The sequence below is a fragment of the Ictalurus furcatus genome, chromosome 20 (assembly GCF_023375685.1).
Source record: "Ictalurus furcatus strain D&B chromosome 20, Billie_1.0, whole genome shotgun sequence".
Taxonomy (NCBI): domain Eukaryota; kingdom Metazoa; phylum Chordata; class Actinopteri; order Siluriformes; family Ictaluridae; genus Ictalurus; species Ictalurus furcatus.
The window spans coordinates 13,935,872-13,951,769 of NC_071274.1; the positions used below are offsets into that span (position 1 = coordinate 13,935,872).

A 15,898-nucleotide genomic window follows, 5' to 3' on the forward strand; every position below is an offset into this window, starting at 1 on the left:
AAGCATTATTTCAGGAATGGTTTCATTAGTGCTCCCATAAGAAAGTGGAGATAAAGGTAGACCTCAAAATCTATCCCACGTCAGTGTGGAACAGATAAGCCATGTATGATAATTTAATTTGGTTAATGGATCACTAGAGTTGGCTCTAGTGACAGTGCTGCATTTAAATGCAGATTTGAATATCTTTTGATCTTCTTTGGTGTGCGGCATGGGTCAGCCATCATACATACATACACACGCACCTGCACACCCACTTACATTTTTTCCACTGTCACCCTTTCAAACATTATTTTAGCTTGGACTATCTTAAATAACCACATAATGCAGAACTGCAGTCCAGCATAGTTTGTGTGTGTGTGTGTTTTGTGTGTGTGTTTACACAGAGTTACAGTCACTGGTGTATTTTTATCGCTAACAAATTGAGACACAACAGAAGGGAAAAACATGAGCTCCTGTGGAAAAATAAACAACCACTGGAATGAAAGAAAGAAGAGAATAGAGAAAAAAAGAATGATAGAAATCAACTCAGAGTGGCGTGACTACAGGATGATCACAGGTTGAGTACTCTCTGATGACTGTGTTTGTTTGTGTGTGTGTGTGTGTGTGTGTGTGTGTGTGTGTGTGTGTGTGTGTGTGTGTGTGTGTGTGCGCGTGTATGTGTGTGAGAGAGAGAGAGAAAGAAAGTGAGAGAGCGATCCATGACTATTGATTGGAGAAGAAACTGAGAAAGGTATATAGATACTATCCGTATATTTGAGCTATACAAACATTGCCGTGGTGTTGTTTTTTTTTTTTTTTTTTTAATGTTGTTTTTCTTTGCATTGAAATAGCCAGGGGTAAGATTTGCCTTTAAAAATATATAATTACATGTTACCATTTTGAAATGTAAAAAAAATCTGAACGCAAAATACATTTTATGTAAATAAGGCCAAAGGTAAAGCTTCCAGGATTCCAAGGCAAAGTACACATGCCAGATATTTGTTTTTAGTGTTCTATAAATAATAAATTGTAACCCATAATTGTGAATTGTATGTTTTTTAAAGGCAGATCTAATCCCTAGTTCGAAACAAAGACAAAAATTGTCTTAAAAAAGTCTACAATCACTAAAATAACTACAGTGAGGGAAAGAAGTATTTGATCTGGAATGGGCTACAAGACCATTGCCAAGCAGCTTGGTGAGAAGGTGACAACAGTTGGTGCGATTATTCGCAAAAGGAAGAAACACAAAAGAACTGTCAATCTCCCTCGGCCAGGGGCTCCATGCAAGATCTCACCTCATGGAGTTGAAATGATCATGAGAACAGTGAGGAATCAGCCCAGAACTACACGGGAGGATCTTGTCAATGATCTCAAGGCAGCTGGGACCATAGTCACCAAGAAAACAATTGGTAACACACTACGCCGTGAAGGACTGAAATCCTGCAGCGCCCGCAAGGTCCCCCTGCTCAAGAAAGCACATATACATGCCCGTCTGAAGTTTGCCAATGAACACCTGAATGATTCAGAGGACAACTGGGTGAAAGTGTTGTGGTCAGATGAGACCAAAATGGAGCTCTTTGGCATCAACTCAACTCGCCGTGTTTGGAGGAGGAGGAATGCTGCCTATGACCCCAAGAACACCATCCCCACCGTCAAACGTGGAGGTGGAAACATTATGCTTTGGGGGTGTTTTTCTGCTAAGGGGGCAGGACAACTTCACCGCATCAAAGGGACGATGGACGGGGCCATGTACCGTCAAATCTTGGGTGAGAACCTCCTTCCCTCAGCCAGGGCATTGAAAATGGGTCGTGGATGGGTATTCCAGCATGACAATGACCCAAAACACACGGCCAAGGCAACAAAGGAGTGGCTCAAGAAGAAGCACATTAAGGTCCTGGAGTGGCCTAGCCAGTCTCCAGACCTTAATCCCATAGAAAATCTGTGGAGGGAGCTGAAGGTTCGAGTTGCCAAACGTCAGCCTCGAAACCTTAATGACTTGGAGAAGATCTGCAAAGAGGAGTGGGACAAAATCCCTCCTGAGATGTGTGCAAACCTGGTGGCCAACTACAAGAAACGTCTGACCTCTGTGATTGCCAACAAGGGTTTTGCCACCAAGTACTAAGTCATGTTTTGCAGAGGGGTCAAATACTTATTTCCCTCATTAAAATGCAAATCAATTTATAACATTTTTGACATGCGTTTTTCTGGATTTTTTTGTTGTTATTCTGTCTCTCACTGCTCAAATAAATCTACCATTAAAATTATAGACTGATCATTTCTTTGTCAGTGGGCAAACGTACAAAATCAGCAGGGGATCAAATACTTTTTTCCCTCACTGTATTCATTACAACCGTGATGAGCAGAAAAGCATCTCGGAACACAAAATACCTTGAGGCCGATGAGCTACAACATCAGAAGATGGCATCGGGTTCCACTCCTGTCAGCCAAGAGTAGGAATATGAGTCTACAGAGGCAGTTGAAGATTGGAAAACAAACAGGCAACACTTTCTCAGTGTATGTAATGCTATAAGCACAATCAGACTATTAATTGAAGCCTGTCGGCCCCCGTAGGTTGGGAGTTTGGGAGGCAGGTTCAAAGAGTAAAATAATCATTCTAATTTTGTTGTACGGGTGTGTGAGTGTGTGTGCGACTGTGCCCTGCAATGGGTTGGCACCCTATCCATGGTGTTCCCCACCTTTTGCCCTGAGTCCCCTGGAATAGGCTCCAGGTTCCCCGTGACCCTGTGTAGGTTTAGTGTTACAGAAATTGGATGGATAGAAGTTGTTATACTTCACCTACTTAACCTTGACTAATGCACCTTTAAGTCATCATTTAATAAGTAAAAGTACTTTTCTTTGAGTGAGACTTTTGGTCATTCTACTCAGCTTTAGTGAAGACATCATTATGAACTTTTTTTATAGGTCATACAACTGTACATAAAGCAGTAACTGCTAGAACAACACAAAATGGCACACAATTCCCAGATTGCATGAAGCCTTTTAGGTATATATAAGAAGACCTCTCTCTACACGCTGTCCTCCTCATGGGTCAGTGACTTCCACAAACTGCTTTCATGTAGTTTGTCAAGCTCTCACATTTGGCCTTATCCCCTTTCCCTCTCTTCCACCTCTGATTAATAGAACAACTTTCTTTATTGACCTGAACTAGCCCATGGAGGACTCTACTCAGAGCAACAGAAGGTAGAATATCATGTTCAGTAAGAGGTGGTGTGTTTCTACACTCATAACTGCTTACTGCACAATTAGGGAGAATTACAGAGTGTATAATGCTCCACAGAACTGATTTGTAGGTAATAAATTCAGTGGACCATACACATCAGTATTGTCGTAACTAATGAGCAGTGAAAGAAAGGATGGACCTGTAATCATACACACACTCACTCACACACAGTAGATGAAAGATGGTGTAGGTTACCCGTAGTTTAAGCTTAATAAATACACTGGATTGATATGTGAGGATTTTTGTTGCTGCCTTTTACTGCATTTGGAAAGCAAGAGTGGCTCTGTTAGGCTATGGGAGACATTTTGCTGGCATGGTTTGTGTCTCCTTGTCTCATTAGAGGGAAGAGTCACTGCAAATCTAAATATAAACTTATTCTGCACTATACACTATACACTGCATTATACACTATATGACCAAAAGTATTTGGACACACGACCATCACACCCATATGTTGGTCTTTTGCCAAACCGTTGCAGAGTCGGAAGTACACAATTATCTAGAATATCTTTGTATGCTATATACCATTTCAAGGATGTAAACAATAACAAATGAGTTACAGTGCTACCGTGAATGTCTGGTCCTGAAGCATTTCCGGTGGCGCCATTTTTAAAACCCGGACCTGTCAAAACAAGATGACTAGCTTGTATTTTTTAGGTCTAGCTGAAACTGAACAGTTAAGGTATTTACAAAAATCTGAAAATAAATGTGTGTGATTAGAAGTCAGGTGAGTGTGAAAATGACAGCCCGATGAGAAGTGCAGTCTTCATAGGCCATGTTGGTAAGCCGAGGTGTGTCCTGGGTAACCAAATTCTCTTCAGGTGCAAGGATAGACCTGACAAAAATCAATGAATACTGTAATTCAATGGCAAAAATGTTGTTTATTTACTAGAGATAAAATGTGTGCTACATATCCTAGAGTTGCTAATGGGTATACAGCCTTCTCGCTTCACTGCTGCAATCCAGGCATCACATTGTGTTTTGTTTTGTTTTTCGGAAATCTAAACACTATATCTTTTGGCCTGAGGGAGCATCCACCACCGAACAACATGGTCCTAATTTTAATGCTGACATTTTTAATCTTACGATTAAATACGTTAATCGTAATCTCACTGTGCCTAAAGAGCCTCCCGCTATTGTTTTGAACGTGCTTGACAACTAGCTGAAAACGTCCAAGGAACAAAGCCATCACTTCCTTAAATTGACGAATAGCCGTTGAAATGGTCTGTAGCATTACAATTTCCCTTCACTGGAACTAAGGGGCCCAAACCTGTTCCAGCACAAAGCAAGGTAAATAAAGACATTGTTTGCAAAAGTTGATGTGGAAGAACTCGAGTGGCCCAAGCCCTGACCTCAACCCCACTGAACTCCTTTGAGATGAATTGGAACGCTGACTGTGTACCAGACCTCCGCACTCGACATCTGTGCCTAACCTCACAAATGCATCCACGCTCCAAAATCTTGTGGAAAACCTTCCCAGAAGAGTGGAGGTTATTATAACAGCAAGGGTTGGTGGGTGAGACGGGGGTGGTGGTCAACTCCAAGTTAATGCCCATGACTTTGGAATGGGCACACATGGGTGTGATGGTCAGGTGCCCACATGCTTGGCCATAAAGTGTAAAGGGTAAAGTAGTTGGCACTACTGTCAGAGCTGCTGTTTTTAGAAAATTAATCATTTTATGACCAGTCAGATTCGAGAATTTAGCAGCACTACCAACTAAACAAGGCTATACACACTACTACTAATAACATAATGTGGGTATGTTTGGCAAATATAATGGAGAAACATTCAACAAATTGAACAAAGGCTTGTGAGATTTGGGGTTGAACAGGTCATAGGTAACGGCCCTCATTAACTACCAGGCGTTTGAACTAGTCCTTTCCTCCCGAGTGCCTCTAAATATATATTTTAAACAAGGCAACAGGCAAGTCATTTTTAAACAAGGCATTGCCTTTTTTCCTCTTGAGAGTGGATTTGCTTGTTAATCAGCTTTCATGCTGAACGCTGTATTCAAGGACGTAATTAAAAAAAAGGAAAAAAGCAAAGTAAACAAAACAACAATGATTCAAACATAAGAGCAGAGTGGAATGTAAACAAGGCCATGATTGATATCTGGGTAGTAATTTCTGAAGTGTAAAAATGGTTAAAACAAAACAGTCCAACTTCGAGCATTCATTTTCTAAAGCTTTCCCACTATGCATACACACATACACACACACACACACACACACACACACACACACACACAGACAAACACAAACACACACACACACACACACACACACACACACACGCTAGAGCAATATCAAACTGCTCATACACTTGAATAGCCTTGAAAAATGGCTGGTGTTGGAATATTAGATGGATGTTAGTGCACAGCAGAAATTACAGATTTTAATCAAATACACATTCTACAACAAAACTCCAGCAACTGAAAAGGCGCACTTAAATACATTTAGGCTTGATGTATGCAGCAAAACTTTAAAATGCATCATTGTTGCCCTGTTTTTTTTTAGTGATGCATTATGAAGGTCATGTAATCTTTGATGTGAAAATTACATTCATTCGTTTTTAAGTAACTGCTTCAGGGTTATGATGGATCCGGAGCTTAACCCAGGCTCAGGATTGAACTGAAAACCCTGGAGCTGTGAGATATTATAATGAATGTCAGGCTTTCAAAATGTCCGGGATGCTCCAGTGCCACACATCATCAAAACAGAGAAGAGTTTGTACACTCTGTACACATGACAGAGGGCAAAGTGTTTAAAATGTTTAAATAACCTAATAACGAGAAATTTAGTCAACAGAACAGAACTGATGGAATTAATCAGAGATCATTTCCTCACTGATGTAAGAGCAAACCGAGATCAGTGGAGTGAAGAGACAATGATGAGGCATGTGTTTAAATGCTGCGAGTGCCTTTTACCTCAGGTGATGAGACAGAGACTGATGTGGATGATGCTAATAATCGAAATGAGAACTCATTTCCCATTGTAAACATATCTTTTTTGTTTTTTTTTTAAATGGCAGCAATGTTGATTTCACATTTTCTTTTGAAGTACATTAGGTTATAAACATAGAGATAGGCAGGGCATCTTATAGTGAAATTGAAATATAATCTTGTTCACTCTTCTTAAAAATAACTTTTATCACTGTTTAAATCTGTTAGATGATTTTTGTTCTGTCACAGTTATGTTGATTTACTTGAAAACATCATTCAGTCTCTATAAGTTTGCAATATTTGTCATTCGCTAAAATTTGATTTGGTGCTTAGCCATTTACAGTGGCAATAAAAAGTATGTGAACCTTTTGGAATTTCATGGTTTTCTGAATAAATTTGTCATAAAATGTGATCTGATCTTCATCTAAGTCAAGGGTATTGACAAATATAATGTGTCTAAAATAATAACCCAAAAAAATTCTGATCCCTCATGTCTTTATTGTGAACAACCAAAAAAACCTCATAGTGCTTATGGCAAAAGTATGTGAACCCTTGAGTTAATGACCTCAAAAAAGCTAATTGGAGTCTTGTTAAGAAAATGAGTTTGGAGGTGTGGACTACAGCTACTTTGACTGATAAAAACCCCTCAAACATTTGGAGTTTGCTCTGCACAAGAAGCACACGCTTATGTGAGCCATGCCTCGCCAAAAAGAGCTTTCAGAGGATCTACGATCAAGAATTGTTGATTTACATAGAGCTGGCAAGGGTTACAAAGTGATTTCAAAGACTTTAGAAATTCACCAGTCTACAGTTTGGCAAACATTCTACAAATGAAGACACTTTGGGACTGTTGCTACTCTACCAAGAAGTGGGCGCCCAGTCAAAATGAAACCAAGAGCACAACGAAGACATCAATGAGGTAAAGAAACAACCCCAAATGACAGCCGAAGATTTAAAGGCATCATTGAAACTGGCTAACATCTCTGTTCATGAGTGCGCAATACGTAAAACATTGAATAAGCAGGGTATCTATAGCAGGACACCACGAAGGAAACCACTGCTTACTAAAAAGAACATTGCTGCACGCCTGAAGTTTGCAAAAGAGCACATTGACACTCCACAGCGGTATTGGCAAAATGTTTTGTGGACTGATGAAACTAAGATTGAACTATTTGGAAAAACCACACAGCACTACATCTGGCGTAGAAAGGGCACAGCATATCATCATGAAAACATCATCCCAACCGTAAAGTATGGTGGAGGAAACATCATGATTTGGGCCTGCTTTGCTGCATCAGGGCCTGGCCAGCTTGCAATCATTGAGGGGAAGATGAAATCCCAAGTATATCAGACAATTCTTCAGGATAATGTGAGAATGTCTGTACGTCAGCTGAAACTGTAGAAGTTGGGTGATGTGACAGGACAACGACCCAAAACACCAGAGCAAGTCCACAACAAAATGGCTTCAGAAAAACAAAATCCAGCTTTTGGAGTGGCCAAGTCAGAGCCCAGACCTCATCCCAATAGAGATGCTATGGAATGACTTGAAGAAAGCCATACACATGAGATGTCCAAAGAATATGACAGAGCTAAAGCAGTTCTGCCAGGAAGAATGGGCTAAAATTCCTCCTGAACGATGTGCAGGTCTGATCCACAGCTACAGGAAGCACCTGGTTGAGACTATTGCTGCCAAGGTGGGGTCAACCAGTTATTAATTGTAAGGGTTCACTTACTTTTTCCATTGCCATTTTGAATGTTGAATGACTGTGTTCAATAAAGACATGAGGGATCAGAATTTTTTTTTTGTGTTCTTATTTTAGACACATTGTATTTGTCAATACCCTTGACTTAGATGAAGATCAGATCACATTTTATGACAAATTTATTCAGAAAATCATGAAATTCCAAAGGGTTCACCTACTTTTTCTTGCCACTGTATGTTAGCTACTGGAATTGATGCTACTCTAACCTGGCAAAGAACATTAACTTAGCCAGGTAATGTTTGGAAATTTGTGAAACTTTTGCTTTTTCAAAATTAGATGCTGTTCTTGCCTTCTAGGGAAGCAAAGGAGACGTCTCATTTTATAGTCTTTGCTTACTCCAGTATGCTAAAACATTTTCAATGTTCAACACTGCAGTCTGGTTACCTATACATATTCAAACACACACTCGTAGCTATAGCATTAACTACATTGGGCAGCATGAGAAGGTCATGGCCGGTGACGAATTGGCACGATCCTTGATACGTTTTTCTACACTGATGTACTTGAATGGATGCTTTAAACTGAAATGATTGCATGCTAAACTGACTCAGTACTATTTATATAGTATATTGTACAGTCAATGGCTGTATAAGGGAAGAAAAGAACTTCAATATTTGTAACAGGTAACTCTGGATAAAAGTATCTGCCAAATTATTAAATCTGAATGTAAATGTAATGCTATGCCAATCCTACATAGCAAGGGACACTTGTAACCAATGTTCTATGTTGAACTAGTGATTTTTTTGGTAAATCACTTTGGTAATGCCATATAATAAGTGGGATGATGTAGAGAGAGCTGGACATTAGTGCATTATTATAAACCAGTTTACAAATTTTCAGATTGATAATAAAAATGTACTGTAAATGAATAAATTATTGCCAGAAAGTCTTTAGTGCCTTTGATATCACTCACTTTTCCCATGTCTTACAGAAGCAGCCATTCAGTGATATTTGCTCATCTGTATTTGTTTGAGAAGTGCTCATCTGTTTGCCAAAAGGACCCACAGAACACAAATAAGGAGATGATTACTCTTCATGCATATTTATGGGTAAATAAGTGCTTCCACTCGTGGCGTTTGCATTGCGTTAATCCATTGTCGAGAGGGATCTTCATCCCACGCTTTCTGATTAAACTCATTTTCATATCCGGACTCATTTTTGGATGCCGCATAATCATCAGACAATAACGGCTCTGTGCAAAATTGGATGAGTGTGATTGCCTTCAGTGGGATGAAACTATCAGGCAAGGAGTTTAAATATTCATTCATGTTACGTGTCACACTAGTGTAAATAGGAACTGTTGATATCCGTTAGTATCCACATTTCATATTTACACTAGTTTAATATATATATATATATATATATATATATATATATATATATATATATATATATATATATATATACACGCACACACACACACACATACAGTATCTCACAAAAGTGAGTACACTCCTCACATTTTTGTAAATATTTGATTATATCTTTTCATGTGACAACAGTGAAGAAATGACACTTTGCTACAATGTAAAATAGTGAGTGTACAGCTTGTATAACAGTGTAAATTTGCTGTCCCCTCAAAATAACTCAACACACAGCCATTAATGTCTAAACCGCTGGCAACAAAAGTGAGTACACCCCTAAGTGAAAATGTCCAAATTGGGCCCAAAGGGTCAATATTTTGTGTGGCCACCATTATTTTCCAGCACTGCCTTAACCCTCTTGGGCATGGAGTTCACTAGAGCTTCACAGGTTGCCACTGGAGTCCTCATTACGGAGCTGGTGGATGTTAGAGACCTTGTGCTCCTCCACCTTCCGTTTCAGGATGCCCCACAGATGCTCACTAGGGTTTAGGTCTGGAGACATGCTAGGCCAGTCTTTAGCAAGGCAGTGGTTGTCTTGGAGGTGTGTTTGGGGTCGTTATCATGCTGGAATACTGCCCTGTGGCCCAGCCTCCGAAAGGAGGGGATCATGCTCTGCTTCAGTATGTCACAGTACATGTTGGCATTCATGGTTCCCTCAATGAACTGTAGCTCCCCAGTGCCGGCAGCACTCATGCAGCTCCAGATCATGACACTCCCACCATTCACTGCTCCCCATTCACACCTGAGACCTTGTAACACTAACAAGTCACATGACACCAGGGAGGGAAAATAGTTAATTGGGCCCAATTTGGACATTTTCACTTAGGGGTGTACTCACTTTTGTTGCCAGCGTTTTAGACATTAATGGCTGTGTGTTGAGTTATTTTGAATGGACAGCAAATTTTCACTATTACACAAGCTGTACACTCACTACTTTACATTATAGCAAAGTGTCATTTCTTCAGTGTTGTCAGATGAAAAGATATAATCAAATATTTACAAAAATGTGAGGGGTGTACTCACTTTTGTGAGATACTGTATATATAGTAAATACAGTATATGGTTTTTTTTTTATTTGTCTGAGAAAGAAGATACAGTGGACTTTTCTATATTGTGTACGTTGGGAGTCTACATGCTATGTGTGTATGCATGTGTGAAGTCAGTCACAGTCGAACAATAACAGTAAACTGCAGCTGAACAATAACAGCATTGGTTTGTGTGTTTATCTGCCATTTTGAACCCATTCTACCTAGACTGTTGGGAAGGTTCCCACAAGGTCCCAAATCTTAGGAAAGGTCCTAAATCTCCCTTCGCTCTCTTTTCTTAGCAATAAGCTAGCTAACTGTGATGAGTGATATACTGTATATTTTCCTCCTAGAGTCAGCGAACTGTACAGTCAATGTTATAGATTTAACAAGCAAATATGTCTATATGCTGATTGATCTAAAGCAAATACTTGTATATACAGCATAACTCACTTAAAGGTACGAGGTGCTACTTTGTTTTCTTCTGCTACTGTGAGCAGCCACATTGATTTGATGTCACTCCCTGGGCTTGGAGGAACTCGTAGTTGAGAAGTTCATGAGTATGAATTTAGAGATTGTGGAGGGGGCAGTTTGCATTTCCTTTCGCTTTGGCTTGGAAGTTGGGAATGACAAGTTATGACCTCTAGCTGACCTCAGCATAAGCATAATTGAAATGACTAGTGCTTTAAAATAAAAAGTTTGTTTCTGTTAACATTTCTGTTAACACAAATTGTCCAAAATGTGCTTGCTCCAAAGTTACATTCGGGAGACCTTTTTGAATGTCCTCTTTATCACAGATGAAATGACACAACTTTCCGTCAAAAGCTTTCAAGTGAAAGCTTTAAAATTCTGTCCCATTTTAAACAAACCAGTTGCATACATTAATGTGTATACATTTATTTTCACCCTAGTTTAATATACAGGGTGTCCCAAAAGTCTCCATACATAGGGAAAATTAACACTTTAGCAAAATGTCTTCCAAAAGTGTTCATACTTTTTTATATTCTTTTTTTTTTTCTTCTTCTTTTCTTCCAGAAAGCGTTTAAGAATCCCTTTGACAAAAGAAGAGTGCATTGAAGTCATTCTCGTGGCTGGATCGGGAAGCTGTCGCAAAGTTAGACAGTAAACATGCCAAACACGCCACACATGACACTGTTGCCAAAGTTATTAACAAAATTCAAAAAGACTGGAAGTGTTGCGGACCAACTGAGAAGTGGACGTCCATGGGCACCCACTGATGAAGGCACAACCCACGTGGTGCTGGCAAACACAGTCCCCTACATATGGAGACTTTTGGGACTCCCTGAAAAATCTATAATATCTGTAATAAATTATAACAAACATCCAAATGTGATTCAGACAGTTAACAAATAATATAATCTGGAGGAATATATACAGAACAACGAGTATAAAATCCCATTAGTAGATATAACCTTATGCCCTATATATAGTAACTCAGGAAAGTGGGTGGAAAAGTCTGACAGCTGGTTATTTCCACCACTAAAACAGATTTACACTAAACCAATCAATTAGTCATATACCATTATGAAAATATCAAAGTGATTTGCTCAGGTATCACCTAGCCCACATCTCATGATGACTTATCTGTGCCAAAAAGATAACAAGAATATGTCTATCACATCCATGTGATATCTGTGATCTTAAGTCTCATTTCACACTTGTTTATGATTATTAAAACAGGACTCTCTAAAACAGAAATCTGAAGTATCAGATGTCCATTTAGAGGAATACATATGGAACAAAGAACAATATTCTCTCTCTCTCTCTCTCTCTCTCTCTCTCTCTCACACACACACACACACACACACACACACACACACACACATACACATACACACACACACACATACACACACACTTCTCAGATGTCTTATCCAACAACAAGCCAAAGAAATATCACTTTATCACTTTCCAAACAGCAAAATAATTGAACTAAATCTCTATCCTACATGATTCAATTTAATTTAAAGCAATCAATCCAAGCTTCTGAGAAAATATTACTGCAGCTTGAAGAGCCTGATAAAATGTGATGTGAAGAAAATGAATGTGTATTCATAAACATATACACATGCACAGATCTCCTACCTTCTCATAATAATGCAGCTCATAGTCCAGTATGATGCCATTGGGTTGTTCTGGCTGTGGCCATGACAGCGTGATGCTCCTCATGGTGGAGCTGACCTGGTGCATTATGGGAACCATGGATGGAGCTAAGAGAGGCAGAGAGAGGGCGAGAGAGAAGGGAGAAAGAGACTGGGGTAAGAAAGAGAAAGTAATTCCAAACAACCATCTCCTGCTGTGTTTACTCAGATGCTCAATTGATCTGACCTCTTCAGAAAGACAACAGAGAAAACACAAACACACCGATACACACACACACACACACACACACACACACACACACACACAGAGAGTAGACATGTATTAAAGAGTTCCCATTTTTTATTTATTAAACAGAATGTACTGTATGTGTTGATGTATTTTATTTACACAGTGCACCACTACAAGGGAAAAGGTTTACCAGTGAGAAAATAAATTCAAACAAAAATTATTTAAAGAAATATTTATTGATAAGTGTAAACAAAAAATAGTTTTATTTTTATTTTTATAATGCACAACCAAGCCATATCAGAGCTCCCATTATAACTGAGGTTAATGTTGCGTTCATTGTGACTTGTAAGTGGTAATTTGCCAGGTGTAATAATTAGTAGTATATAAGTAATAAGTAGTAATAACGGACAAAAAAACATGGACATCTCCATGAAAGTGTTTCTTTTATTTGCTCTGTCAGAACATGTAAAGCTCACTTTTACAGTTACAGGCCTGAGTGGCTATTGGTACTGATCTACTATAGTGAACTTCATGCAACATTTTGGACTGAAATTGCAGTACTGCAACAACAGCGGACAATAGCAAGTGGCTTAGCAACAAGCTAACTGGTTAACATTAGTCATAACTCTAATGATGATGATTACTTTCTCAAGTGATTAGAATCATCAGTGGCAGTGATTAGTATAGTTTTTATTAAGTATTAGGATAAATCAAAGGTATAGATTTAACCAAGTACTGTATCTGTATATTAACTGATTTAAAGCTAATACTGCTGTAAAGTAATTTAGAAGTAGAGAAGTAGAGTAGTACTTTACACTGTGCACAGTGTGCGTGGCCATGTTGATTTGATGTCACTATGTAAATAGGGAAGGAACTGGTAGTTGAATACTACCCCAAGTTGACTAGTAGAAATTTTAAATTAGGCAGGCATTTTGAGTGGTTTTGACTAGTTGTAGTAGGGGAATTGCAAATTTTGCCTTGAATGCAGCACAAGGTTAGTGTGACAGCGGATCTGCAGCCCACATGCACCAAGACCGATGCACTCCTCGCGCAACTGCTGCCTGGGTGCTGAACAGACAGCTCCACTTCAGCACCCTGTTTGTTGACAGCACAGGAGCACATGGCTGCAAGGCAGGGCAGTGGAAGCACACACGGCTGGTGGCCAATGATTCACCCTCCTGCAGGAGCCAGGAGAATATAAAAGGGCACAACCAACCCAGAGAGGTGAGCACATTCTCTTGCCTAGACATAGCTGATGCGTTTTTCTCTATCCCTCACAGACACCTAAGAAAATGACGCTCCCTCGCCATGCTGCTCCCTCAGCCGGCACCCACAACCAGCTCGACGCTGCTGCAGCCTGCTCGCCACTCCTCCGCTGGGAAGACTGTGATGACCACCTTCTTCACCTCAATTTCTCAGTCCCTCACCGTCCCTGTTCTTCCACATTTTAAAATAAAAGAGCACTTTTTTCCCCACTCCTGCCTCCTGTGCGCGTGTGTTCCACCTGCCGCAGCCTAGAGTAGCCACTGTTATAGCCAATGTACTTACTGGCTTCATAGATCTACCCAAAACCAATAGGGTGATCAGTAAATATATACACTAATATTAATATTAGTTAACATTTACAGTGAGGGGAAAAAAGTATTTGATCCCCTGCTGATTTTGTATGTTTGCCCACTGACAAAGAAATGATCAGTCTATAATTTTAATGGTAGGTTTATCTGAACAGTGAGAGACAGAATAACAACAAGAAAATCCAGAAAAACGCATGTCAAAAATGTTATAAATTGATTTGCATTTTAATGAGGGAAATAAGTATTTGACCCCCTCTCAATCAGAAAGATTTCTGGCTCCCAGGTGTCTTTTATACAGGTAACGAGCTGAGATTAGGAGCACACTCTTAAAGGGAGTGCTCCTAATCTCAGCTCGTTACCTGTATAAAAAAACACCTGTCCACAGAAGCAATCAATCAATCAGATTCCAAACTCTCCACCATGGCCAAGACCAAAGAGCTCTCCAAGGATGTCAGGGACAAGATTGTAGACCTACACAAGTCTGGAATGGGCTACAGGACCATTGCCAAGCAGCTTGGTGAGAAGGTGACAACAGTTGGTGTGATTATTAGCAAATGGAAGAAACACAAAAGAACTGTAAATCTCCCTCGGCCTGGGGCTCCATGCAAGATCTCACCTCGTGGAGTTGAAATGATCATGAGAACAGTGAGGAATCAGCCCAGAACTACACGGGAGGATCTTGTCAATGATCTCAAGGCAGCTGGGACCATAGTCACCAAGAAAACAATTGGTAACACACTACGCCGTGAAGGACTGAAATCCTGCAGCGCCCACAAGGTCCCCCTGCTCAAGAAAGCACATATACATGCCCGTCTGAAGTTTGCCAATGAACACCTGAATGATTCAGAGGACAACTGGGTGAAAGTGTTGTGGTCAGATGAGACCAAAATGGAGCTCTTTGGCATCAACTCAACTCGCCGTGTTTGGAGGAGGAGGAATGCTGCCTATGACCCCAAGAACACCATCCCCACCGTCAAACGTGGAGGTGGAAACATTATGCTTTGGGGGTGTTTTTCTGCTAAGGGGACAGGACAACTTCACCGCATCAAAGGGACGATGGACGGGGCCATGTACTGTCAAATCTTGGGTGAGAACCTCCTTCCCTCAGCCAGGGCATTGAAAATGGGTCGTGGATGGGTATTCCAGCATGACAATGACCCAAAACACACGGCCAAGGCAACAAAGGAGTGGCTCAAGAAGAAGCACATTAAGGTCCTGGAGTGGCCTAGCCAGTCTCCAGACCTTAATCCCATAGAAAATCTGTGGAGGGAGCTGAAGGTTCGAGTTGCCAAACGTCAGCCTCGAAACCTTAATGACTTGGAGAAGATCTGCAAAGAGGAGTGGGACAAAATCCCTCCTGAGATGTGTGCAAACCTGGTGGCCAACTACAAGAAACGTCTGACCTCTGTGATTGCCAACAAGGGTTTTGCCACCAAGTACTAAGTCATGTTTTGCAGAGGGGTCAAATACTTATTTCCCTCATTAAAATGCAAATCAATTTATAACATTTTTGACATGCGTTTTTCTGGATTTTTTTGTTGTTATTCTGTCTCTCACTGCTCAAATAAATCTACCATTAAAATTATAGACTGATCATTTCTTTGTCAGTGGGCAAACGTACAAAATCAGCAGGGGATCAAATACTTTTTTCCCTCACT

General features: G+C 40.1%; 1 protein-coding gene across 2 annotated transcripts in view; it reads right to left on the reverse strand.

Moving 5' to 3' along the window:
• The window catches only part of LOC128624479 (ephrin type-B receptor 1-B), a 404,526-nt gene that overhangs the window by 94,047 nt on the left and 294,581 nt on the right, over positions 1-15,898 (reverse strand). For both annotated transcript variants that reach the window (XM_053652162.1, XM_053652161.1), the window contains exon 6: positions 12,421-12,545. In XM_053652162.1, the coding sequence (XP_053508137.1) occupies positions 12,421-12,545 (125 nt within the window). The remainder of the gene's footprint in view (positions 1-12,420; positions 12,546-15,898) is intronic.